The sequence below is a fragment of the Cryptomeria japonica genome, chromosome 3 (assembly GCF_030272615.1).
Source record: "Cryptomeria japonica chromosome 3, Sugi_1.0, whole genome shotgun sequence".
NCBI classification, from domain to species: Eukaryota; Viridiplantae; Streptophyta; class Pinopsida; order Cupressales; family Cupressaceae; genus Cryptomeria; species Cryptomeria japonica.
Window position 1 is genome coordinate 201862652 of NC_081407.1, and position 25242 is coordinate 201887893.

The 25242-nt window shown below is 36.8% G+C and overlaps 1 protein-coding gene across 1 annotated transcript in view; it reads right to left on the minus strand.

The window, feature by feature from the left end:
- Positions 1 to 24687, minus strand: part of LOC131034219 (long chain acyl-CoA synthetase 6, peroxisomal) — a 70770-nt gene extending 46083 nt beyond the window's left edge. Inside the window, exons 1-7 of the mRNA XM_057965611.2 lie at positions 24355 to 24687; positions 21979 to 22039; positions 21798 to 21875; positions 21127 to 21198; positions 20941 to 21022; positions 20573 to 20678; positions 20381 to 20457 (exon numbers count right to left, since the gene is read on the minus strand). Of these exons, the coding sequence (XP_057821594.1) occupies positions 20381 to 20457; positions 20573 to 20678; positions 20941 to 21022; positions 21127 to 21198; positions 21798 to 21875; positions 21979 to 22039; positions 24355 to 24478 (600 nt within the window). The 5' untranslated portion in view covers positions 24479 to 24687. The remainder of the gene's footprint in view (positions 1 to 20380; positions 20458 to 20572; positions 20679 to 20940; positions 21023 to 21126; positions 21199 to 21797; positions 21876 to 21978; positions 22040 to 24354) is intronic.
- Positions 24688 to 25242: the final 555 nt, after the last annotated feature.

Sequence of the window (25242 nt, forward strand, 5' to 3'; positions counted from 1 at the left end):
TGAAAACAAAATATAGATCCGACAAATCAAAAATTGAGGCACGGAAAACGATGCACCCATAAAAATTTGACGACGACCCAGTTGAGGTCTCGAAAAACCCACCAAGAATCTACAAGCAAAACAAAATTTCGACTTGAAATGAAGGGTCAAAACCCTAGTCGAAAATTGCAGAAACCCTAGGATAATTTTCAATCTACAAAAAAACTCCAAGTTGCAGGCATAGAAACGAGACTCGCCCAGACTCGGCGAGTCCGAGTACGAGTCATGCTCAGCAAGTCCTAGGGACTCGGACTCGGACTCGTCCGAGTCTGGCGAGTAAAATCGCCAGACTCGCCAAGTTGGCGAGTTTGGCTCAAACTCGCCAAACTCGGCGAGTCCTGAGCCCCAAACTCGGCTACTGACTAGGTTAGTAAAATGACAAAAAAAAACATTTTAAAAAGTTTTTTTTAAATGAAAGGTATCGTCTTTGTTCACTACAACCTCCGCCTGAGAATGAGAAAAATTAGGGTTACAACATGCCAGCCAATAGAAAAATAACACCCGACGGCTTTATTAAATAATAACTTTTTTTGGCCTCGCGGGGCGCTGCCCCTCGACCCCACCTTGTATCACGACAGGGAGCGCGCAAGGGGCAATGCCCTTGACCCCACCTTGGGGGCGCTGCCCCCAAACCCCCGTCGAAAAATATGGGGGGAAACTACGTCGATAGAAGTAGGGAAAATTTAACCTCTAAGTCTAACATTGAGGATCGACCAGGTAGATATAGAGGCTGAGACTGTAGCCATGGCAGATGAGGAGCGGAGAGCACGAGCACAGACAAGAGATTCAGAGGTAGATAGTGACACGGATGTTCCTGATGTTGGTGAGCATGGCATGGTGTCATGGGGAGCGGCTATGGCTATCGAATCATCCAGGACCTACCTTAGACGCCTTCGCAGGGGGCCAAGGCCAAAGGGTGTAGGCTCCTTTGAGCCATAGGCTTGTAGTTGTATTTATCTTTGGTATTTGTATGAAACATTTGATGATGATTATATGATGACCTAGATTTTTTATTCCATAAGTTTTGTAATATTGTATACATTTGACAATATTTAAATATCTATGTTTGTTATTTCCTTCAGCTACAATTTGCGTTTATGCTTATGTGATTGATGTATACTTGTGTATGTAATCAAATGAGCCGAGTTTGATGATGTTATTGTGTCTTTAAGGTGTATTCAATAAAGGGTGCCTGAAACAAGTTTTAAATCTTTAAAAATCTCTAAATTTCTTGAGTTTTTCACTTTCCCGAGTCCAGCCGAGTCTGATGCCGAGTCCAGCCGAGTCCGAGTCGGCCTTGCCAAGTCCGAGTCCCGTTTCTTTGGTTGCAGGCCCTAAAATCTCCAGAACACTAAATAAAAACATGAACTGCTACCCAGCACAAAGAAATTCGCCCATGAACCAGAAACCCTCAAAAAGCCTTCTAAAAAGCAAAATCGTTTTTTTATAAAAAAACAAGAAAAGAAAAATCTGGAAAATATTCCAGAAAGAAGGGCATGAATTTTTATTAAAAAATTCGCCAAACTTTAAAGAATCCCATTGACCCGCTCTGATACCATGAAAAATAAATTGAATGAATGATTCAATAGTCAGATAATCTATTCAACAATATAAAAGCGTATATAAAGAGATTACAAGGACGACGTTCTAAATTAAGAACAAGTCGTTTAAAGTGAACTACTAAAAAGATAAATGCTAAATAAAGCTTAAAAGCTAATTAACTAAAAAGAAAAAGCTAAATGCTAAAAAAGCTTAAAAGCTAATTAACTAAAAAGCTAAATGACCATTAAACAAGGAACTAAATATAGGTGACTAAAATATAATTAAATATTCTAATACCGATTAGTTACACAGTCGAGTAAGAAGCAAGATTATGTCTTTATCTACGGCAAAAGCAGAGTACATTGCAACATCTTCTTGTTGCACTTAGATTTTATGGATGAAGCAGACTTTGAAGGATATTGGTGTAAAGTTTGATGATCCTATCTCAATCATGTGAGATAAACATTTCAAAGAATTCGGTATAGCATTCCAAAACAAAGCACATGTCTATCAGGTTTCACTTCATGAGGGAAAAAGTTCTAGACAATGAGGTCAAACTTGAGTATGTGCCTACAAAAGAGCAGATTGCAAACATATTTACTAATGCATTGTGCAAAGATACTTTTGAGTATCTCCGACAGAAGTTAGGGGTATTACCCCCTACCAGTTTGAACTAATATGCATTTCAGAGGTGCATTGGTCTAGTTAGCAGCATGTACATTCTTTTCTAGACCGATGCTAGCATGCTTCCTCTCAAGGGGAGCAGGAATGAGTTTTTCAGGGGGAGTTTTGTCCACCTTTGTCATTGTTGTCAAGGGGGGAGAAAGAGATGGCTGTGCATAATGATGATCTTTCGATGTTGTTGATGGATGTTGCCATCAATGACAAAGGGGGAGATTGTTAGCATTGTATTATATGTTGTCAATGATGTCAAATCCTCTAGTCCGGAATAGGTTTGGATGTGGTATGATAAGCAAAAGTGTTTGGTTTAGGTATGTTGTGCGTTTGGAAAGTTTCCCGGTTTCACCGGATGCGTTTGGTATCTCGGAAGATGTTTCTTGATATTATCTTTGGGTCCAGATTGGTCTAGAGCTCAAGGCCTTGGACTGGATATTGAGACTATATAACAGGCGAATGCATTTTGGGTCTGGCTTTGGTATTGTATGTAGCGTTGTGATATGTTCGATGAGGAACAGTGTGATATGGTCCACTTCTCATTCCTTACCACCACCAAAATGTCTAGTGGAGACCTATTTTAGATCTTTGTCTCAGCCGACATTGAGAATTATAATTTTCGGACAGTATATATAGGAGTTTGATTTGACAAATTGATGTGTGGCTTTGTGTGTTGAAGCCACGAGAGATTGAAAGAATCCAGTAGTTGTGTGAGTAAAGTGTTGTGGATTGTTACAAGAAGCAATTCTGGCAATTTTTGTGGTGTATTCTCTTTATCTTTCTTTCTTCTTCAGCAGTGAGTCTTTCAGGGTAGTGAGCCCACCTACAATGAGCATATCAACAGTGAGCCTTTCAGGGCAGTGAGCCTACCAGCAATGAGCCACCCTTTGTAAAAATTACCTTAACCGGTGTTTATATATTGAGAATTAGCATTCTCTGTTGTTTTTCCCTTCTTGGCTTTTCCATATAAAATCTGGTGTTTCTTGTGTCTAATATGATTCTTGCATGCATTTTCAAGTTCTGTTAATTCTGTTAATTATTTTGAATCTGTGCATTAAGGTTAGAAAGAACAATTTACTGTCAACTGATTCACCCCCCCCCTTCTCAATTGCCTGAATATTCAACAAAACCTTCTATTAGTCAAAAAAAACTCCACATTGTGACACGGGAAAATTGCACAATGGCTTCTCATGGAAAAATACTGTTGAACAAAAAACGCAAGAGGAAAACATGCACCTAGAATTATGTGGTATAAAGAGTTGGTATCCCAATAACCTGCAAGGGAAAAAAGATAGGAAATCTATTTAGAAATCATGGTTTGGGAACCTAAACAGGTTATACAATGTAAAACACAATTCAAAGGTTATGCGAAAAGCAGTGTGAAGGGTCTTGTGGATGCAAGCAAATGTAGGTGAAGCAAATTTGCAAAAAAATTGGAATTCAGGAATTCACCAAGATCACAATTTTTTAAGATACATAAATGTAGAATAATGATGAACCAAATTTGTTTATGCATCAAAAACAGAAAACTAAAATTTGCATAACATTCATGCAGTCAGTCATGGAGAATCTGCCTGTAACCCACTGTGATGGCATCCTTTAAGTGACAAATGCTGTTCCCCTTCTGCAAGTTGGGGAGGGTGTTCTTTGTTATGTGAAACGGTAGGAAGTCATCCACAATGCAATTCCCTTTAACATTCAAACCAAAGTGCTTCTGCTAGTAAGGGTAAGAACGTGTGGGTGACCTTTGTTTCACAAATAAGGGTCTCTCTGGGCTGTGGAGATGGTGTTGTCAAACGGTGTGTGACCCCATTCTCTTTAGTTCTCTTTTAATCGTCTTTTCAGTAGTTGCAGTGTTGTTAGGCTTCTCTGGTGTTGGTTTGTTGGCCTGCAAGGATGGCACCAGTTTTGATGGTAGGGGGCTACAGCCCTTCTTTTGTTTTTGATCTATATATTTGTAGCTTCCCTTTCACCACAGTTTAAGGTTGTGCCTACTTTGTCCCTCTATGTTTTCTTATTGTTCTATATATTTTTGTTGGTGTTGGAAATAAGCCACACCCGGACCGAAGATGGACTGATCCAAGAGGGGCCAGTAGCTCAGTGGTAGAGCACCATAGCAGCGTATGGCAGGTCCTAGGTTCGAGTCCTAGCTGGTCCATGTCTCAACATGGTATCAGAGCCAGGTCCAGGCTAGGAGCCCCAAGCACACGAGAGGTGTGGCTTAAGGGGGGGTGTTGGTGTTGGAAATAAGCCACACCCGGTCTGACGATGGACTGGTCCAAGCGGGGCCAGTAGCTCAGTGGTAGAGCACTCTAGCAGCGTATGGAAGGTCCTAGGTTCGAGTCCTAGCTGGTCCATGTCTCAACAATTTTGCTTTTGGATGGGTGAGGACCCTAATCAAATCCTTCTATAAACTAATTTTGAAAAAAAATTGCACATGCGCCAGTGGGTCAATAAACATAAAATAACCTTTCCTTTTTTGTCATTATTTTATGTGTGAACTTGCATGTGTTTTCTTTTCAGTTTAACAATAGCACAAATCAGATAACATGCATATGCTATTGGATTCCTTAGAGAACTGATAGAGGACCTTTCCTTCATACCATCCGGCATCCAGAGATAATCAGTAATCCAATAGGCAATACAATAATTGCAGAGCCTTAATGCATTACAATAGCAATGAACCGAAGCCAAGGAAATGATGCCAATAAACATAGATGTTATTGCAATATAAATAAATGTTTTATTGCAATCAGATTAAAAGATGGAAAATTTGAGGAGAAGGGATGTGAAGCTACAACACCTGATTTTTATATTTGGATGACACTTCCTTTAGAGTTATATTTGTTGGCATATTCATCACTGTCCACCCGTATATCTAGTCTGTTATAGGTTGTTTTATTTTGTTACTATTTATTAGTAACATATGTTCTATTTGTTATTTTGTTGAAACCATGAATGCACGGTTATTCATTTCTTTCATGTATAAAAATCAAACCCATAATGCATATTTAATGTATTTGATTGCTCCACAAAATCTGATATAGTATCAGAGCATAGGAAATTGTCGGAGTAATTTCTATTCTGTTGTTTCGCCAAACTTCAGAATGGTGGCATGAAAATCAGCTATTTCTAAGGTTGTGGTGATCCCAGTGATCCCGCAATCTTCAATGATTATTGGCAATCTGAAGCAAATTCATTCAGATCTCAGGTTCATTTCAAAGGGTCCTCACATATATATTTTTTCCATTTTAGGTTACAATATCATCATTCTTTTGACTTTTCATACTCAATATTTATGATGTTGTGTTCTAGATGTGGTTTCAAAGCATTTGTCATTTCAAGGAATGAATTTCACTTGGACAAATAGAAAAACATGAATAGAGGAAATAAAATAAAACCATACAAGCAGAGCATCATTTTAGCTTAGAAAAAGAACCACATATCAATACGAGCTAAGGAAGATTTGCTACCACAAGACTTAAATTAGAGAGTGTTGAGGTTGACAAGTTAATGGAAACAATCTACTTAGGCTTGTAATTATAAAGATTAAAACATTACTACAATGGTTTTTATAATGGGTGTCACCTATTCGATTTTGCGGTATTGCAATCTTTAATAAATAATTTGTTTTGCGTTTTGGGCAGTGCGAAGATGAATTGGTAGCTAATTGTCTCTGCCATGTAAATATTTGGAATGAATACTAACAATCATCCACACTGTAATGTCCCCAATTTTTAAGGTGATAATTAATTAAATATATGCCTGATTTTATTAGGTTGTCAAATAAATAAATAAAATATTCAAATGATGACTTAATATTAATTAATTTAATTAAATAATAATAAAATATTAGTACAATTTCACTTTATTAAATATATTTCTCCAGATATATCAAGTCGGTCTATCTTATAGATGCTTCCTGGAAATCTTTATAAGGAGGTTCTTATGATGTATTAGACATGCTTATGGATTTGATTTGATGATTTATGATTTTTGGAGAAGAAAACTTTCAAAAGTTGACAAAAGGGTTGGATGAAAACCTAGCTCTTCCAAACGAGTGGATTCTAGACGGAGTTCACAACTGTGCTAAATTTGTGAAGTCTATGTTAGAGACAAATTTCCAGATAAGTTCAATTGTCAGACTTAGTATTAAAGAAGTGTTTGCTTTTGAGTTTACTTCTAAAGTCTAGCATAAAATATGGGAATTGAATTATATTTTATTTGGCCAGAATGCCTGTGGCTAGCGCAAGGTTTCTATGAAGGTTAATAATCTTTCCGATTATTAAAGTGCTTATATTTCTATCAGCCTAGCTGAGGCTAATAATTGAGATTTTCATTATAGTCAGACTTGTTTAATATTATGGGTTCTTTAATATTTGATAGAGCTGTTTTATTTTTACCAATATAATTTGGGCTTGTCGTCTAAGGTTCTTGATATCTAATGTTGATGATTGCGGTGATTTATATTGCAAGTCGTGGAATTGAATAAAAGGACGGAAGGAATAAATACAAAGGTTATCCATATCAGTAGGCATATTCATTTACAGGACTGGAAAATCTATTAAACACCTTGGTGCACATAGGTGATTTGAGACGATACTATCAAGTAATCAACCAGCAATTTGTCGAGGTGAAACTAAGTCGTGAAACAAGCCAGGTCAAGAGAAGTGCGAGGGGAATTCACCAAGCCACCAGTCAGTGCCACTCCACAACGCACCTAATCATTGTAACGATCGCCTATTTGTTGGAATCGTATCATCTCAAGGCACATTTTGTGAAGAGAAAGATTACATCATAAGGCCAGACCGATTGATCAAGTGATAAGTCAGCAAACTCCTAGGGTTATGTGATAGCCACCTAGTTCCTCTCCAGTCATGCTTTCAACTGCTTTGTTGCATGTCTCCGACAACAGCAAAGCAAAGCCAACCTTATCTCAGGTGCAAATTGAAGGTAGGGATAACAAGTCAGAGTTCTGTTCTTCACCTATAGAAATTGTCATTGGTAGCAGATGATTGCAATGTTGAATTCATGAATTGTATGCATTGCAAATTTGGGTGATAAGATACATCTTATATCTCTGTGATGTAATCAATTTCCTAGCAAAATTATGACAAAAGGCTATAACAGATTACCATTGAAATAGAAGCAGTTTTGAATTGCATCAATCCTCTTGTTTGAATTAAATTATTTGATCTCCAAGTTATATGTTCATTGTGCATGAGGAATTTTGTGTGCAGTTGAAAAAAGATTGCCCTAGGATATTTCAGTGGTATCAAAGCTTTAGTCTTGCCAACCTATGGGATTGTTGATGAGTGAAAGGGAACAAAGGTACCAACAAAGAGAGAAGGGTACCAGTATGGGTGACAAAGACGAAGACACTGCTAAAGCCTTCTTCAAGAGGTCTGAGGAGTTTCATATTAACGTGTCCAAAACAATGAAGGAAATGGTCCAATTGTTGAGAGGTCTCAATCAGGATCAGTATTGATAAGCCTGCATATGATAGGAGTGAAGGAAGCAACTCATCAGTAAATACCAAGTCATTCAGGGCCAAGTTCTTGTCAAAAGAGGATGTGAGTGAAAGTCAACTTGATCAAACTAATGAAATGGACCAACTTTATATTGAATACAACGCCTTGAGTGAAGCAGTTTGTAACGACATGATTTTCACTGAATATTGTGGACTGAAAACAAAAGGAGGGCATAGGAGGAAGGCGTATGATGAAAGAAAGGATATCAAGCACCGTTATGGGAAGATTACAATTCCCAACTTTGATGGGGCAGAAAGTACATCAGCAAGGTCATGGCTACAAAAATTAGACACTTTTCATTGAATCCTATGTTTGAAGAGAAGGCCATTAATTTTGCTACTTTACACCTTGGAGGGATAGCCCATGAATGGTGGTATCATGGCATGATAACTCAAGGGCATGATTCCATAACCACTATAGAGGACTTCAGCAAAAGGTTGAAAGAAAAATTTGATAGGAAGAATCTAGAAATCCACTTATGGGATTTAGCACAACGGAAGCAAGTGAGTAAAGTGGAGGATTATGTAACATAATTCCAAAGGCTAGCAATAATGGTTCCAAATGTAACAAAAAGAAGACTCGTTGTCCTATTTGTTGAAGCCTTAGCTGAACCTCTTTAGTAGGGTCCTTCGATAGAAATACCTTGCAACATGCCATCACAAGAGCCCTTAATTTGGAGGATTCAACGACTAAGAATAGCTTTGTATGTCAAGAGGAGCCCTAAGTCCCATCTAAGCCAAGTAAGGAAGATGATAAGCAGCTGGATTTTGAGAGCAAGAATGAGCTGCATACGAAGTAGTGCTTCACTTGTAAGGAACCATGGGTGCCCTGTCATTGATGTCATGGGAAAGGTCAATTGCATTATATTGAAGTTACATCTGATGTTCATGACACAATTGATGATTCTTCAGAGACTGACAAGGACGAGCAAGATACTGTAGCCCTAGCACATGGTGCCACAGCTTTACTTCCAGGAACTTCCAAGTATTAGCCATTTACAGTAAGAGGAGTGGTTAATGGACAGCAAGTGACATGTTTGGAAGACAGTGGTGCAACTTACAATTTTGTGAGTGATTGGTAGCAAGAGGAGGATTGCCATTAGAAGAATTTTCAAGATTTCGTGGCATGATGGTTGATGGGTTTAAGAGGAAATGCAGCAAGAGGGTACCATAAATGAATATTGAGTTTGATGACTACACCATTATCAATTATTTCTAAATAGTTGGGATAGTTGATTCCAATATAATAGTAGAAATCCAATGGTTGCATTCTCTTGGACGATACATTCAAGACTTCTAGCAGATGGAGTTGGAATTCATAGTGGAAGGAAAGAAGATAATACCCAAGGCCTTCTTGGATGAAACACCACAGTTAGCAGCAGCAAGGATGATCACAGCAATAAATATTTATGATGTGAATGAGGAGACAACCTTACCAATTTATTCTCCAAGGTGTGGAGATGTTTGTTGGTTGAAAATTTTGTACACTTGAAGAAATATACAAAATTGTGGTTTCCACCACAACACACAAGTAAAAACTCTCCTAATTAAGGGAAGGCTCCCCCTATCTAACTAAAACTAAAATAAAAATAGGATGGTACAGCAGTCTTCCTTCTTTCTTCAAGAAAGACAATATCCTTTTCTCTTCACAGAAAAGGATAGCGATTGAATATGAACAGCAGTAACTACTTTCAAGTGAAATGAGAGAAAGGAAATGAAGTTTCCTGAAAGCGCAAAGACTTCCGTCACTTCCTTCGGGACGGGACAGCAATATCAAGCTCAAAGACTTGACTATTGGAAGTCCTATCTACCCTTTGCTATACTAAATTTTACAACGAATAAAAGACAACAGCTCAAAGACTGAAATGATTTATTCTTCCCCTATCTAACTAAAACTAAAATAAAAATAGGATGGTACAGCAGTCTTCCTTCTTTCTTCAAGAAAGACAATATCCTTTTCTCTTCACAGAAAAGGATAGCGATTGAATATGAACAGCAGTAACTACTTTCAAGTGAAATGAGAGAAAGGAAATGAAGTTTCCTGAAAGCGCAAAGACTTCCGTCACTTCCTTCGGGACGGGACAGCAATATCAAGCTCAAAGACTTGACTATTGGAAGTCCTATCTACCCTTTGCTATACTAAATTTTACAACGAATAAAAGACAACAGCTCAAAGACTGAAATGATTTATTCTTTTAACAGAAAGACAAGAACTAATGCGAGCTCAAAGACTTGCTGCTATTTCTTATCAAACAGTAATTTTCCTCAAGAATAGACGCAAGCTCAAAGACTTGCTGCTCCTTCTAGAGATTTTCCTATTTTAATTAATCTTCTCCACTTGCAGCTCAAAGACTTCAAATCAGATTGGACTAAGCTCCTTTAGAAACACTTTGCATAGAAGAAATAAAAAGATTCAAACTCAAACATGTAGCTCAAAGACTCAAAACTTGAGTAATCCTTGTTTATTATTCTTCAAAACCTTCAATTCACATATATAAGCTCAAAGACTTCTTGCTGTAAATCTGGCAAAGTTTTTGTTTGCTTTCCAAAAGATGATAATTACAATGGACTCCTCAAGTATTTATAGAAGAGGAGCCTTGAGAAAAAGGTGGGAGGATCCTAACTAACTTGAGAGATTCTCTCAACCACCAAGACTCATTCAATAAATAACTGAGACTTCATTAACTAACTAAGAGTTACTCTAACTAACTAAGACTTATTCCAACTACAATCCTAATCGGACACAACTTGTAGTTGTTTTACATGTAATTACAAAAGCGCAAGTAATGTGTAACTTGCATTTTACAAAAATTACTTTTACATGTAACTTGTCAAAACAAAATTACAACTAAAGATTACAAAAAAGGGAAAATCCAACTAAGTTTTGAAAAACACTTAAGTTGCATTTTGTGAAGACATGAATCCTTGAAATTTCTGGATGCTCGCTTGTAGTTCCTCGGGATTCGGTTCATGGGTGTTCTTGGCAACAACCATAGTCTTCACAATAGTGTCGTGACAACGGAGGAGCGTGGAATTGTTTTTATCTAGGATAGACTGGATCTCATGCAAAAAGGCTTGGTGTTTCATCAATGCTTGAATTGAAGCTGCCGAGAATTGTTCGCTCCTCCATTCATTATGAATCCTCATCTGTAAATCAGCAAGAACCTCTTCTTTTGGGATCAGCTCTCTATCCTGACTTACTATATTGCAAGAGGCCCTTTCACAATGTGAGACAATACCTCGATAAACTTCATCCCGAAATCTCCTTGCATCACCGATCTCCTCAATGAGGGATTTAAGAACAAGGGTCTTGTTTTCCATGAGTTCTTCAAATTCCAAGTACATGACCCTGGAAGAGATGATGGTGTGCTCTTGCAAAATACTCAGCTGTTGTTGGGGCATGGTACGCCAGATTGCCAGACTTTTCTCAAAACTTTCCAGATTCTTTTTGAAAGTGTTAGAAGTCTGATCCAGTTTCTCCTTAATGGTTTCCAACTTAGACATTATTTGAAAAATGTCTTTTACTACTTGTACACATTGATCATGAAGCTGATCAACCTAGGAATCCAGTGCTTGTACTTTCTAAGTAGCCCTTTCCACTCCACGAATCGATTCTTGGGAACCAGAAGAACCTATGGAGTTATTCCCTTTAGCAGCAGGTTTTGTAATTTTATGAATGGTTGCCATAAGCTGTCGGTTTTCCTCTTCTAGCTTGTCTTTCTTCGCAAGAAGATCGTCACACCTTTGCACCAGTGAAGCAACAAAAAACTGAGCATCATGTTTAATGACCTCATGTGTTTGCTTGCCCAATTCTATCCTTGTAACCTTATAATCAGCAGCTGACATTTCATCAAGTGGCTTATCTGCAATAGGTTCCACAATTTCAGCTATTTTCATCTTGTTATTATCAACAGTTACCCTAGAGATAGTCTTGGCCTTCTTAGCAACTTTGGATCTGGACTGTTTGAGTTGCTGGTAGTCAAAGGCATCAGGTGAGATCTCTTGCTTCTTCCTTTTCGGGGTGAAAGAACTAAGCCATTGAGGCAAAGTCATCAACTCACTTCCAGTAGCAGCCGCAGGCGAAGGAGAAGCAGTTTCTGTTTGAATTACCGTGGTCACCTTGGGAGGAATATCTGTTTGAACAGCGACCACGGTTTGCTTGGTTACCAATGGACATGAAGATTGCCTCATGAATTCTTCAAAACCAAAAGTGGAAGTATCAATTTCTAATAACTGAATGCAAGTGGGATTATCTTCAGGAACTTTCAACACACTTTCTTGTTGTTGATCAGGAGAAGGCTCGTATGCTGAAATGGGAACTGCATTCTGAGGAGACTCATCTACGAGAAAATCAAGAGGAGAAAGAGGCGTCTCAATGGAAACTGGAGGAATGACCTCATGAGGCGAGTCTGAAACTGCAGACTTAAGCGCATCATCAGATTGATGCCCCTCTTCTGGATTATCCAGATCGATCACCCGAACATGGAACCGTGATTTCTCCTTCCCACGAATAGTCGTCTCCTTAGGAGGAAGCACTATTGCACGACTGACTCGTAACTTGATCGTGCCCGAAGATGAAGCACCCTCCTTGTTATCAATCTGAATCTCAGACTGACGTCCAAGAGGCCCTGTAGAATCATCTTCTTTACCAACCTTGATTTTGATAAGTCTAACAGCATTACTTTTCAGCCATGCGTTAGTGTTGGCCAAGATAGGCTGAAATCTGTCAAGGATGGAGACGCACTCCTTGTGTGACCATTGGATCAAAGGAAGTGGAGCTTCCTCAACCCTTCGTGAAGTGTATTCAGGATCAAGTATATGCTCGTCATCGATCATCCCTTGTGGGATATCCGCCAAGTTCAAGTCAACAATCTGCTCAATAGTGAGCCTGCAGTAATCCATCTTCAGAACTTCGGCTTCTATGCGGAGATCTACCCAAATGTCTTCAATGCGATGGACATGCACAAAGGATTTCTTGATCTTCTCCTTCATACCTCTATAATCAAAATCAGCTCTAGGTTTGAACCTCTTAAGCTTGATTTCCTGCAATTCAGCCTCCATGGCCTTAACCTTTACAAATGTGACAAAGGAGTATCGACCAATTTTCAATGGGTTTGTGGTAGAGATCCCCATTCCAACCTTGTGTCTAGCAGACTGAAAAGTATGAACAACCATGATCTGTCTTCCCAACTCCATAAGAATTATCTTATCGGTTGGGTATGTTGGAAGCATGTATGGCTGACCATCATAGCATCCAATCCTCATATAGGTGAAGGTGGGAAATTGCAGGAACAAACACCCATATTCAGACACTTTGACCCATGCCTCATCTGATACTCTTTTGTTCCTGAGATCCATGTCAAACTGACACATGAAATATCTGAAGAGTGCGTCTTGGACCCTTCTAAAATGCAATCTACTGGGTTTCAATGGCAACTGGTCATAATATTCCCAAACTGGTATAAGCGAGCGATCACCCTTGGTAGAAAGACCTAGAAAGTGTCTAAGTGATGCTGCTAAATATACCAAATAAGAATTCATGAAGAAGGTCATGGTGGTAGGAACTGCTGCAAGTTGTTCGCACAAGGCATCGCTGATGACTTCACCCCATGAAATGTGATGTGACTGCCGTATGAACATAATGAATTGATACATCCATGGCTCAAAGACATTGGAGTGCTCAAGGCCCATCATCCTGCTGAGAAGAGTGATGGTGTCTCCTATCTCCCACTTGAAATCACAACGGTACAACTTGGCCCACCTTGAGAAGGAAGGTCGTGGCTCTTGGATCCACCTATTGATGTGTCGCTTGCAATCTTTTTCCCTTTTCACATAATACTCTGCTGCACTTTCTTTGGTGATTTCCATATAAACAGGTGCAGGAGGTATTTTGAAGACCTTCTCGATTATATCCACATCAAGACGAATTATAGCTTCACCATCATCATTTTTGATGACTCTTGACTCCTTGTCAAAATGATGGGCGCATGCAAGAACAAACTCAGGTTCTAGGGCAGCCACTGGGAAAGAAGATGCATGATGGATATGGCTGTCCAACAACCGCTGCAAGTTGTTATCCTGTGGATCTTCTACCCTGTTGATGAATTCTACCATATCAACGTGCCCTATCTCTGTGTCCCTGATGCGATCCAAAGGAGAAGAAACCTGGGAAGGTGCAACCTCATTCTGGTATTTGTCATATTTGTATTTCATTTTCTTTGGAGTTGGAGATGCCGGCAAATCTGACATTGATTGTGAACCTGGAATGCTATGATGAAGACTTAAAAGAGTTAAGGCAACATCATAGTCAGATGCAAATATCATTCTTCCTTCTTCAAATGGGTAAAACTTTGGTTTCTGAATTTCACGGTTTTGAAAGAGGAAAAGGGAAAATATGTAGAAATGGGAAAATCTTGACTTTGACCAATTTCAGATCTTGGGAGAACTTTCGCAAGTATACAAGTTGGAAAGGACATACATGTAATCGGGGTTTTAAAACCCGAATACAAGTACACTTGTAAATTCGAAAATGGAGAAATGGAGGAAAAATGAGATTTTAACTTGCGGGAAATGATAGAAATGGAAAGTACAGATATGGGGAACATGAATGGATAGAAATGGGAAAATCCAGGAAAGTCATTTTCATGAAAATGGGAAGAACTCTTCAACATGTAATCCGGTTTTTAAAACCCGAATTTGCAAGGGAGGGGTATTTCACACTTTTCAACTTGGAATTTTAACCAAAAATGGTTAAATTCCTTAACCGTAGGGGAAGAACAAGAATTTCCAGCGAACTTGTAATCGAGATTAAAAATCCCGAATACAAGTAAAGAGGAAATTTTGAGAAGAACAATGCAATTCAACAATTGCATACCAAGGGGAAGAACAAAAATTTCCTTTCACAAAAACCAATTTTGGGGGAAGAACAACACATGCCAAAAATGCAACTAATAACGAAAAATAAAGAAAACAAGAAAATAATAAAATGAAGGGAAGAAAAGAAAGAGAACATACCTTTCTTAAAAATGCAAATGCTTCTCCAATAATGCAACAATTCTTGGAATGAAGAAGCAAAACCAGTAAAAAGGAGCAATTCGGGAAGCACCCTTATCCCGTTTTTTGCAAAAATGCCCCAAACTGATAAATGTAGCAGCAATCCCAAACTTGGAGGACCAAAATGCCAATGAGAGAGTGCATCCAAGTGGATTAGAGCAAAACGCCTAAGGAAGAAGAAGAAGGAATGATGCCAAATGTTGAAAAACGCAGCCAAAGGGAATCACGTGAAAAACGTGGCCACCATTTCAAACTCCAACGGCATCATTAAATGGCTCGAAAATCCTCCCACCCTCCACGCCTAGGTAGGAAAGGGCAAAACGATTTAGGAGAGTGGAGAAAAAACGCCCAAAAAGTGGATTAAAAGAACCACGTTTTGCTGATTTAGCACCAAAAACCAGTAACAATAAATTCTAAATAGCGAAAAATGTGTTTGTAAATGCATGAGAATAGGATAGAATCCTAAACGCCTTGCATCTCTAGCAAATCTCCCCAAAAAATCGCTTTGACATCTTCAACAAATCCATTTTTCATGCAAATCGGGTTTTAGAAGACAAATGACATGTTCGAATTGCCCAAAATCAAGCAAATCGGGTTTTGGGGAGAAAATAACAAGTTTTATTTTCACTTTTTCACTTATCAAGCCAAAATCGGGATTTTTAAGACAAATGACAAGTTTTATTTTTTACTTTTTCACTTATCAAGCCAAAATCGGGATTTTTAAGACAAATAGCAAGTTTAAAATTCACTTTTTCACTTACCAAGCCAAAATCAGGATTTTTTGGACAAATGACAAGTTTAAAAATTGTCAAAAATGCACTTGCAAGGCAAAATCGGGTTTTTTGGAGCAAACTGCAAGTTTAAAAAAAATACTTGTAAAAGGGAAATAAAATCCCTACAACAAGTTAGAAACACTTGCACATATGTAATGGGGATTTAAAATCCCTATTACATGTGAAAACCATTAAAGTAGGGGTTTTTTGACCAAAATGCAAGTTTACTTGCAGTTGAGCCAAAAAATCCCTATTTTAACTAAAAATGACCAAAAAACAATAAAAAGATAAAAACAACAAAGGGGAAACTTAAAAGAAATTACAATTAACATATTTGAAATAAAAGTGCACATGTAATTGGTCAAAAATTCCCCTACAAAGACCAAAACAATGAATATCATTAAAACTTGCAGTTTGAAGAAAATTCTCCACCTGCAGTCGGGGTTTTAAAACCTGAAATTGAAGGAAAGGCATAGCAAACGAACCCAGAATTGGACGAAATTCGAAACGTAGTTCAAGAATGGATTGAGGATTAAGCCAGTCAAAGGATTGGTCAAAATTCTGCCTCAGGAAGCGTGCCATAGAGTAAAATTTTTCATTTTTTCATAAAAATTTCACCGTAGTGGTCCTTCATTTTTGGAAACAAAAATGAGGACAACAATGTTGATGATGCAAGAGATTTTTCAAGAATGACATTTCATGATGAATTTACTATTTCTTATGCATCTATGGTGGACAGTTTGGAATATGTAGAACGGATGAGAATGCAAACACTCATGAGCATGCAGCATATTGTTAATCAATATTCAGTCTACACCATGAGTATGGAATGGCGGAATTATGATGAGACATTGTTGGTAGGAGAGTGGATAAGAGACAATCATCTTTTTTCCATCAGAAGTCGTGATAGTTCCAACATTTGGGAACCAATAATCAGCATAATGGTGGGAATACTTCAGCATGACAGAGTTACAAGTTGAGCAGCAGAATTATATTGTGTTCTTCATATGGCTAGTTCAGGATCCTGGTGGTGCAGCAGAGAATTGCTTGAGGATAAACAATGTTTTGGTGGGAGGATTGTAATGTCCCCAATTTTTAAGGTGACAATTAATTAAATTGATTTTTATTAGGTTGTCAAAAAATAAATAAAATATTCAAATGACTTAATATTAATTAATTTAATTAAATAATATACAATGTCACTTTATTAAATATATTTCTCCAATTATATCAGGTCAGCCTATCTTCTAGATGCTCCATGTAGATCTTTATAAGGAGGTTCCTATGATGTATTAGACATGCTTATGGATTTGGTTTGATGATTTATGATTTATGGGGATGGAAACCTTCAGCAGGTGATCAAAGGGTTGGACAAAAACCTAGCTCTTCCGAAGGGGTGGATTCGAGACGGAGTTCACAATTGTCATAAATTTATGAAGTCTCTATTAAAGACAAATTTGCAGATAAGTTCAATTGTCAGACTTAGTATTAACGGAGTGTTTGCTTTTGAGTTTACTTCCGAGTCTGGCATAAATATATGGGAATTGACTTATATTTTATTTGGCCGGAATGTCCGAGTCTGGCATAAATATATGGGAATTGACTTATATTTTATTTGGCCGGAATGTCCGAGGCTGGTACAAGGTTTCTATGAAAGTTAATAATATTTCCGATTATTTAAGTGCTTATATTTCTATCGGCCCAGCCATGGCTAATAATTGCGATTTTCATTATAGTCGGGCTTGTTTAATATTACAGCCTCTTTAATATTTGAAAGAGCTATTTTATTTTTGCCGATTTGATTTGAGCTTGCCATTTAAGATTCTTAATAGCTAATGTTAATGATTGCGGTGATTTATATTGCAAGTTGTGGATTTGGATAAAAGGACGGAAAGGAAAAAAAACATAAAGGTTATCCATATCAGTGGGCATATTCATTTAGAAGACTGGAAAATCTATTGAACGCTTTGGTGCAAGCAGGTGATTTGAGACAATACTCCCAGAGTCTCAGGTAACCAGCCAGTGATTTGCCAAGGTCAAGATAAGGAAAATTAAGTCGTGGAACAAATAGGGTCAAGAGAAGTGCGAAGGGAATTTACCAGGCTGCAAGTCAGCACCAATCCACAAGGTACCTAATCATTGCAACAGTCACCTATTTGCTGGAATTGCAACATCTGGAGGCAAGGGTTGTGAAGGGAAAGATTACATCATAAGGCCAAACCAATTGATCAAGTGAGAAGTCAGCGAACTCCCCGGGTTATGTGATTGCCACCTGGTTCCTCTCCAGTCACGATTTCTATTGCATTGCTGCGTGTCTCCAACAACAGCAAAGCAAAGCCAACCCAATCTCAGGTACGAATTTAAGGAAGGGATAACAAGTCAGAGTTCTGTTCTTCACCTACAGAAATGTAGCAGATGGTTGCAATATTGAATTAAAGAATTGTATGCATTACAAATTTGGGTGATAAGATAGATCTCATATCTCTGTTTTGTAATCAATTTCCTGCCAAATTAATGACAGAAGGCTGTAACAGATTGTTATTGAAATAGAAGCAGTTTTGAGTTGCATCAGTCGTCTTGTTTGAATTAAATTACTTAATTTCCAAGTTATATGTTTTTTGCACATGAGGGATTTTGTGTACAGTTGAATTAAGATCACCCTAGGATATTTCAAACACCAAAAGTATACACAGTCAATGGTGATGCAATCAATGATGCAAGTCATGTTGCCTACCCATTTCATACACCTCTTGACCAAACTGTTTATTATATCTCCTTCCATTATTCAGAACAATGGTATTCCTGCTTCATGGTGATTAAATGTCCATGAATTTTTGTAAAGATTCTAGCATTTAGTGGCAAACAATATGCTTTGTCTGTTATGCAGGTGATATATAAAACCTTATAAAGAATAAGGGAAGACAAAAATGACTCAATGGTTAGATTAATTTACAGAAATCTTTTGGATTGCATAGGTGAGTGATGCAAGTTATCTTGATCATTCATCTCATACAAATTTTGAACCCACTATTTGGTATATCTCCTTCCATTAAATGCTGAGTTACCAGGTTCGGCCCCCTAGACCCCTGGTACTGGTCCGGTACAGTCTTGGTTCGGGGTTCGGGTCCAGTTCGCATGTGGTTCGGACAGGGTTCGTGGTTCACAGGCCTGGTTCGAACCAGGGCGAACCCAAGAGGACCCAAGTCGAACCCAGGGGTTTGACAGCCCAAAAATGGATATTTTTTTTGAATTCCACCACATAAAAAATTAAAATGACCCTAAAAGTGAGTTTTAAAACATTAACTTGGCTCATTTCACACAAGCAATATGACTACAAACAAGGGGAAACGAAGATGTGGGATATGGAGCCAAAACATACTGATTTGGATAAATTCACTTCTCAGCTTATTGCATTTGATGACTCAGATAGCGAGCAAACTTAAAGTGCAAGTGCAAGTGTCATTGGCATTGGTATTGATTCATCTAATGTCAATGTCAAGGATGAGGAGGAGGAGAATGAGGATGACGAATTAGAGAATCCATTTGATGATCAAACTTTAAATTGTTGAAAGTTGAAACAATGATACTTGAATATTTTATCATTTTGATATTAAACTTGATGTATATGATGCTGTTATGGTATGATCATGATGCTATGATTACAAGTTTATGTTGGTTTTGTTGTTTATATGATGCTATGTGACATGTTAATCTTAATTCATGTTTATAGGCTGCATATATATATAATTTACATGTTTTTGTACTAACGAACCCAAACCCCTTTTCAAAATTTTGCCATACCGGCGTACTGGTTCTTCGAACCTGAACCGGCAGCCTAGATTAAATGTATACAGTTTCTGGATTTGATTGTGTAAATTTTTTTTAATCATCAACGTTTCAAATCACACTCCATGATTCATCATCAGGATGTAAGAGAGCTCAAGGAGTTGTAAGATTATTTAGAATAATAGGATTTCTGCTTCATGGTGATTAAATGTCTATGAATTCAAGTAAAGTTTCCAGCATTGAGTGGCAAACTATACGCTTTGTCTGTTATGTGGCTGATATGTAATGAGAATAAGGGAAGACAAAAAGCATTTTCATAGCAAGATCAGTATACAGAAATCTTTTGGATTGTGCAGGCTAGATATGTGATCTAATTAATACTTTAAGTTTAGTTAATTAATGATTTCTTTAGATTCGTTCATGTTGTGTCAATTCACAAAAACAATTTTGATTGCCAGAGCTATATGTGCATTCTCATTAATATTTTAGTAGTTATTTCACCAGCTCTGGCACTTAATTATTGAGTCACATATAATATAAAAAATATGAAATGGCAATATGGATCCTGCAAGTTACATTCAATGTGCTCTACTGAACCTTCTGATTATAACTCAAGTATTAAAAGGTCTAGGTATGATGCAAAATTGCAAATCTCCATTTCTCAACATTTCTTTTGTCAAGAATATTGATCGTCTGCAATATTCACAATTATGTTCATGAGACCCTTTGCGCTTACCTTTTCTCTAAATTCTGCAGTAAAATATATCCTATTTGTGCATTTCCAATCAAAATTATGTTATTAATGACATTCACAATTAAAATACAGCTATTAACAAAAAAAATGCAAAAATATAACTATGTTGTTGGCTTTATATATCACCATTAAAATGTTTCAAGAAAATCTACCATAAGTTGCAGTCTTGACAACAAAAAATTACAAAAGAACTGTCTGCTTCATCTTTTGGACAAAGAATTCACTTACATTACTCAAGTTCTCAGGTACACAAAATACAACTTGAATATCAGCATGGTTTACAATATATTTCACAGCATCTGGACCTGCAGAATGTAGTTTCTATGCAGAATCAGCAATTGCTATGCCAAAAAAAATGACAGTTTAAAATTTAAATTCAAGGAAGCAGATGAACTGAACAAGAAGAAAATAAAATGTTACCCAATGTATCATATAAAGGGACCGATATGTAAGAATATGACGCGCATGCATTTTCGATGACCAACCACTCTGGTCTGTTGATTAAGTAGATTCCAATGCAAGCTCCCTAAACAAAGGAAAAAAGTCACAGTGAGAAAAAAAGCACCATTTTAAATAAACATCAACCAAAATATATTTGGCTTGTTATATCTCAAAATGTCAAAATTAAGTTTCAAAAGTTGAAAGAAATCATGATTTTAAATTTCATATAATGCTACAAAAATTCATAGTCCATCTTATTTGGACACAACACTATTTATAAATAGCCTCCATGTTAAACTTTAACTGAAAGAAAATTATCACACGAGCTTAGGAGAATAAGCCTTTACTTTTGGAATTCCATGATAAACAAGCCCAGAACCTATTGCAGTCCGTGCTGTCCCTGCCTCTCCATATGTCATCCACTTATATCTATAAGGAAAAAGAAAAAAATGAACCGTAATGACTCCAGGTTTGGTTTCTTGGCTCATGTTTTTCCACATACAGATTCAATCTTCTACACAAAAAGAACTTACTCTCCAACAGTTCCATCCATACGTATACGCGTTCCCAGATACTTAAAATCATGGTAGGAATTCACAGCATTCCTGCATTCCAAAACTTAGTTAAAAGATATATATCTATAATGCATTCTATAAGACCTTCCACTCTAAGTCTAATCAACACAAAGATTCTCATACAGGCATGCATCAATAATCATGATCTGTGATTAAGCATGGTTTGAGCTCCATTATATGCCTAAGGTGCCAATTTCCAGATTCCAGAGACTACTTGGACCTAAATACTTGCCAGAGAACATCACACCATCGGTCCAAAATTATTGTGCCATGTTCTAAATTACATATACATTTTGTGTTTTATCTTTTCTTGACTGTTTCTTCATGACTACACTTGATCTGCACAAAATTGCCACAAGCCATCTCAATTGATTTGATATTTCTTTCAGTTTAAATGGGTTGCATGGGTCATTCAAACAAAGTGCATATACTACATTCACAGATAAGCCACTATTAGAACACACATATTTCAGTTTCCAAAATAAAGCAATCTCTTATTCCCGGTGGTTAATTAGTGTTAAAAATTTATAATGAATAAGTTAAATTATAGGCATGTGCCATGTACAAATAAATATTGGCAACAATCAATAATTATAAACACTTAAATAAGTTGTTTAACATTCACTTACACAAAACTGTCATGCAGAGTTCCAATCTCGGGATGATGTTGAAATCCGTCCACAAGCTTCAATGGAGAACGTATTGATCTGCTATCCCCAAGGCAATCATTATATTTATATCCAACATGTACAATATAATGCAATAAATCAATAGATCCATGGTTGAAACAAAATTAGAGATAAAAATCACCTGTAAACATTCCATTTTCCTGTCTGCAACTCCTCTGGAAGAATGACACTGTAACCTTCATCTGTGCACAACACTCACAATTTTTGAACAATTAAAACAAATGGACTAGAATAACCACATCTGAGATTCAGTTCAACATGCACGCAGATAAGATATTCAAAATAGCCAAATCATGATAGGAATGCTCCTTACCACCTAAGCCATTATAAAAAAGCAGTATTTGAAATTAAAATAGAACTAGCATCTCTTGAAAATAAATTGATTTCCACAAACAGGCAAAGTAGACCAATGGGACTCCAAAAGTACATCAGTAACAATGGAAAGTAGTAGGCTTAAAAGAACCCACGATCTGAAAAAGCAACTAAACACTCAAATAATTTTTAAAATATATTATTACATAGTTCTAACCAGATATAATATTATGTTCACCTGTGAAAATCTCAAAACCTTTCATAACTAGAGGGAGTAAACTAAGTTGCAGGGTTCTCCCCCTGGCAGCCTGGGTACTGGTCCGGTCGAGTCCAGTTCTGGTTCTGGTTTGATATTATTATTTTGATATTGAAATTGAAGTATATGATGCTATGATTACAAGTTTGTGGTGGTTTTGTCAAACCAAGTTCTTGAACCCAAAACTCATTTTCAAATTTTGCTGAACCAAGTTCTCGAACCCAAATTTGAACCCAAACCAAAACCAGCAACTTAGGGAGTAAACAAAGAGCATATAATCCCAGTACAAGTATACCAAAGCTAGAAACCAAGGCTGCCATTATTGGCATACTGTGATGGTTAAATTGTGGTGCTGTGGTTCTTGCGACCAAGATTCAAACCCACTAGAGTGATACTGTTGAGGTCTCCAGTTGTGACCTCACCGGTTTATAGCTCCAGTTCAAAAGCATTTACCCTTTAAAATATGGCTAGAAACCAAGGCTGGAATTCAGCACCATCACTTGAAAACGGAATAGAGAAAATAAAGCAAAGAAACTTCAAATGATCATCAATACATAGGATATAATGGTTGAATCTTTTTCTTCTAAATGTCCCCAATATGACCAGATTCTTCTAAAAACCATGAGCATGTTACTGAAAAGTGCGTCAGTAACAACGGGATGTAGTAGGGTAAAAAGAACTCGGGATCTGAAAAAGCAGCTAAAGACTAAAACAATGTTAAATATTTATTATTACATAGTTGTATCCAGACATACTATTCTGTTCACCTGTGAAAATATTAAAACTGTTAATAATAAAAGGGAGTAAACACAAAGCATATGATACGGATACAAGTATAAATAACAATATGAAGGGAATAACACTAAACAAAACAAGGAGGTCAAGAATACCAAAGCTATAAACCAAGGCTGGAGTTCAGTACCATCACTTATTGGACAACTAGATTGAGAAAATACAACAAAGGAACTTCGAATGATCGTCAATATACAATGATTGAACCTTTTCTTTTACATGTCACGAACATGACCAGATTCCTCTAGAAACCCTAAGCATGTTCCACTTTAACCATGGAGATAAACTCTGTTCAAATTCACCTCACAAAGAGATTTGCCAAAAACATAAGGTCAGCTGAATTTGGAAAAAATTGTTAAGAACTACAGGTCAAAGATATTCTATAGGACCTGAGAGGTTGATAAATCTATTGGTAAAAGAAAGGGAATGCAAGCCCGCTGTATATGTTTGAAAAATCTCTCAGATGATGTTCTTATTTTGCCTCCTATCTTTACACTTATAGATTGATTCTGGAGGCATCATCAAAGTATAATTATAGGCGATTAATAGTCGGGGTTAATCCCTGGAGAAGATCCATTTTATTAAACTAAGAGATCAAAAAGTCCCCAAATGATCCTTATGTGCTTTGCTAGGAACTTCTCAGGAACTGTTAGTCCCATTTGGTAATCATTTCAACATAATTAATATCCATTCCCCATTTCCTGCAGTCAAAATGCACGTAAAACTCCCTCTCTTCAATACTGCTGAACATGTCTCGAAATACTACATGATTCCGTCCTTTTCAACCATTTAACTTCATCAACAGTTGATCATAGCCAGAACAGAACATGCTAAGAAGTCCCTGCCTCGGCTAATGTCATCTGAAAAGTCGTGGTCTTTAAAAAAATCACAATGAATCATGGACCGTGGAAGCCTCAAAACTCTTATAAATTTATTTGTTAAAAAACATCGGTTAATGCCTTCTTCATCAAAATAGGGTGACCAATTGGATTATTGTTGAAAAACTAATCACTTTCGTGCTGTAAATCTTTAATCTAAAGAATACAGATTAAACAAAATCACGCCTCTAAACAGCAAGAACTGCCTCCGAAAAAAATGCAAAAGCTGGCTAAGATTGAGGCAGATGTAGAAAATTACCGATGTAATATTCTCCCGATGTGGAATTAGTGCTTAGGCGTCCATTTAAATTGGATTCATTTGCCGAAGCGTTCAAATGTGCGCTGATCTTCTGCAAGCGTCGTCCGGCAGCTTCATTTTCCATCTCTCCGTCCTTCGCAAATCTCAAAACCCTTCAATCTTTTGTAATTGTCTCTGCCCTGTGAAAAGCTCTGCTTTTACGCTCTCATTTTTTGCAGGTACCGAGGTTGTTGATAATAATCATTATACAAATCAGATGCGTATGGTCAAAAGCTAAGTACAACACGCCACTATCCGGTAACCACATAACTGGCACTGCCCCTGGTCTGAATCGTTATTTCTTTATTACTATAAATGGTATACATAATTATAAATATCTATATTATTATAGAATAAATAAATGATAAATTTGTTTTGTCTTTTTTTATTAGAAAGAATCATTAAATATAGGAAATCTAATAATGCATGCTTAGTATTTATGGGGGCTCATTTTGAATTGGTTATGACATATTAAAATTTGGTACATAATTGGAATATTTTTTTTTTTTTGGTAATTTACATTTATTCTTATATAATCTTCAATTTTTTTTCTTAAATCTAAATATGTGAATGATATTAACTAGCATACTTATCTTTAGAGAAATATAGATAAAGTACACTGAAAATGTCTTATTTTTTCATTATTCTACTTTAAAAATATTATATTTATATATATTATAATTAATATTAAATCATTATTATAGTATGATATTGTAATTAATATTAAATTATTATTAAAAAATGATTATAATATATTCTTGTTATTATATTTTTATATTTCTATTAAAATCTTTGGAAAAGAAAAAATGTTTTAGTACCAAATTATTATTATTATATTTATATTATACT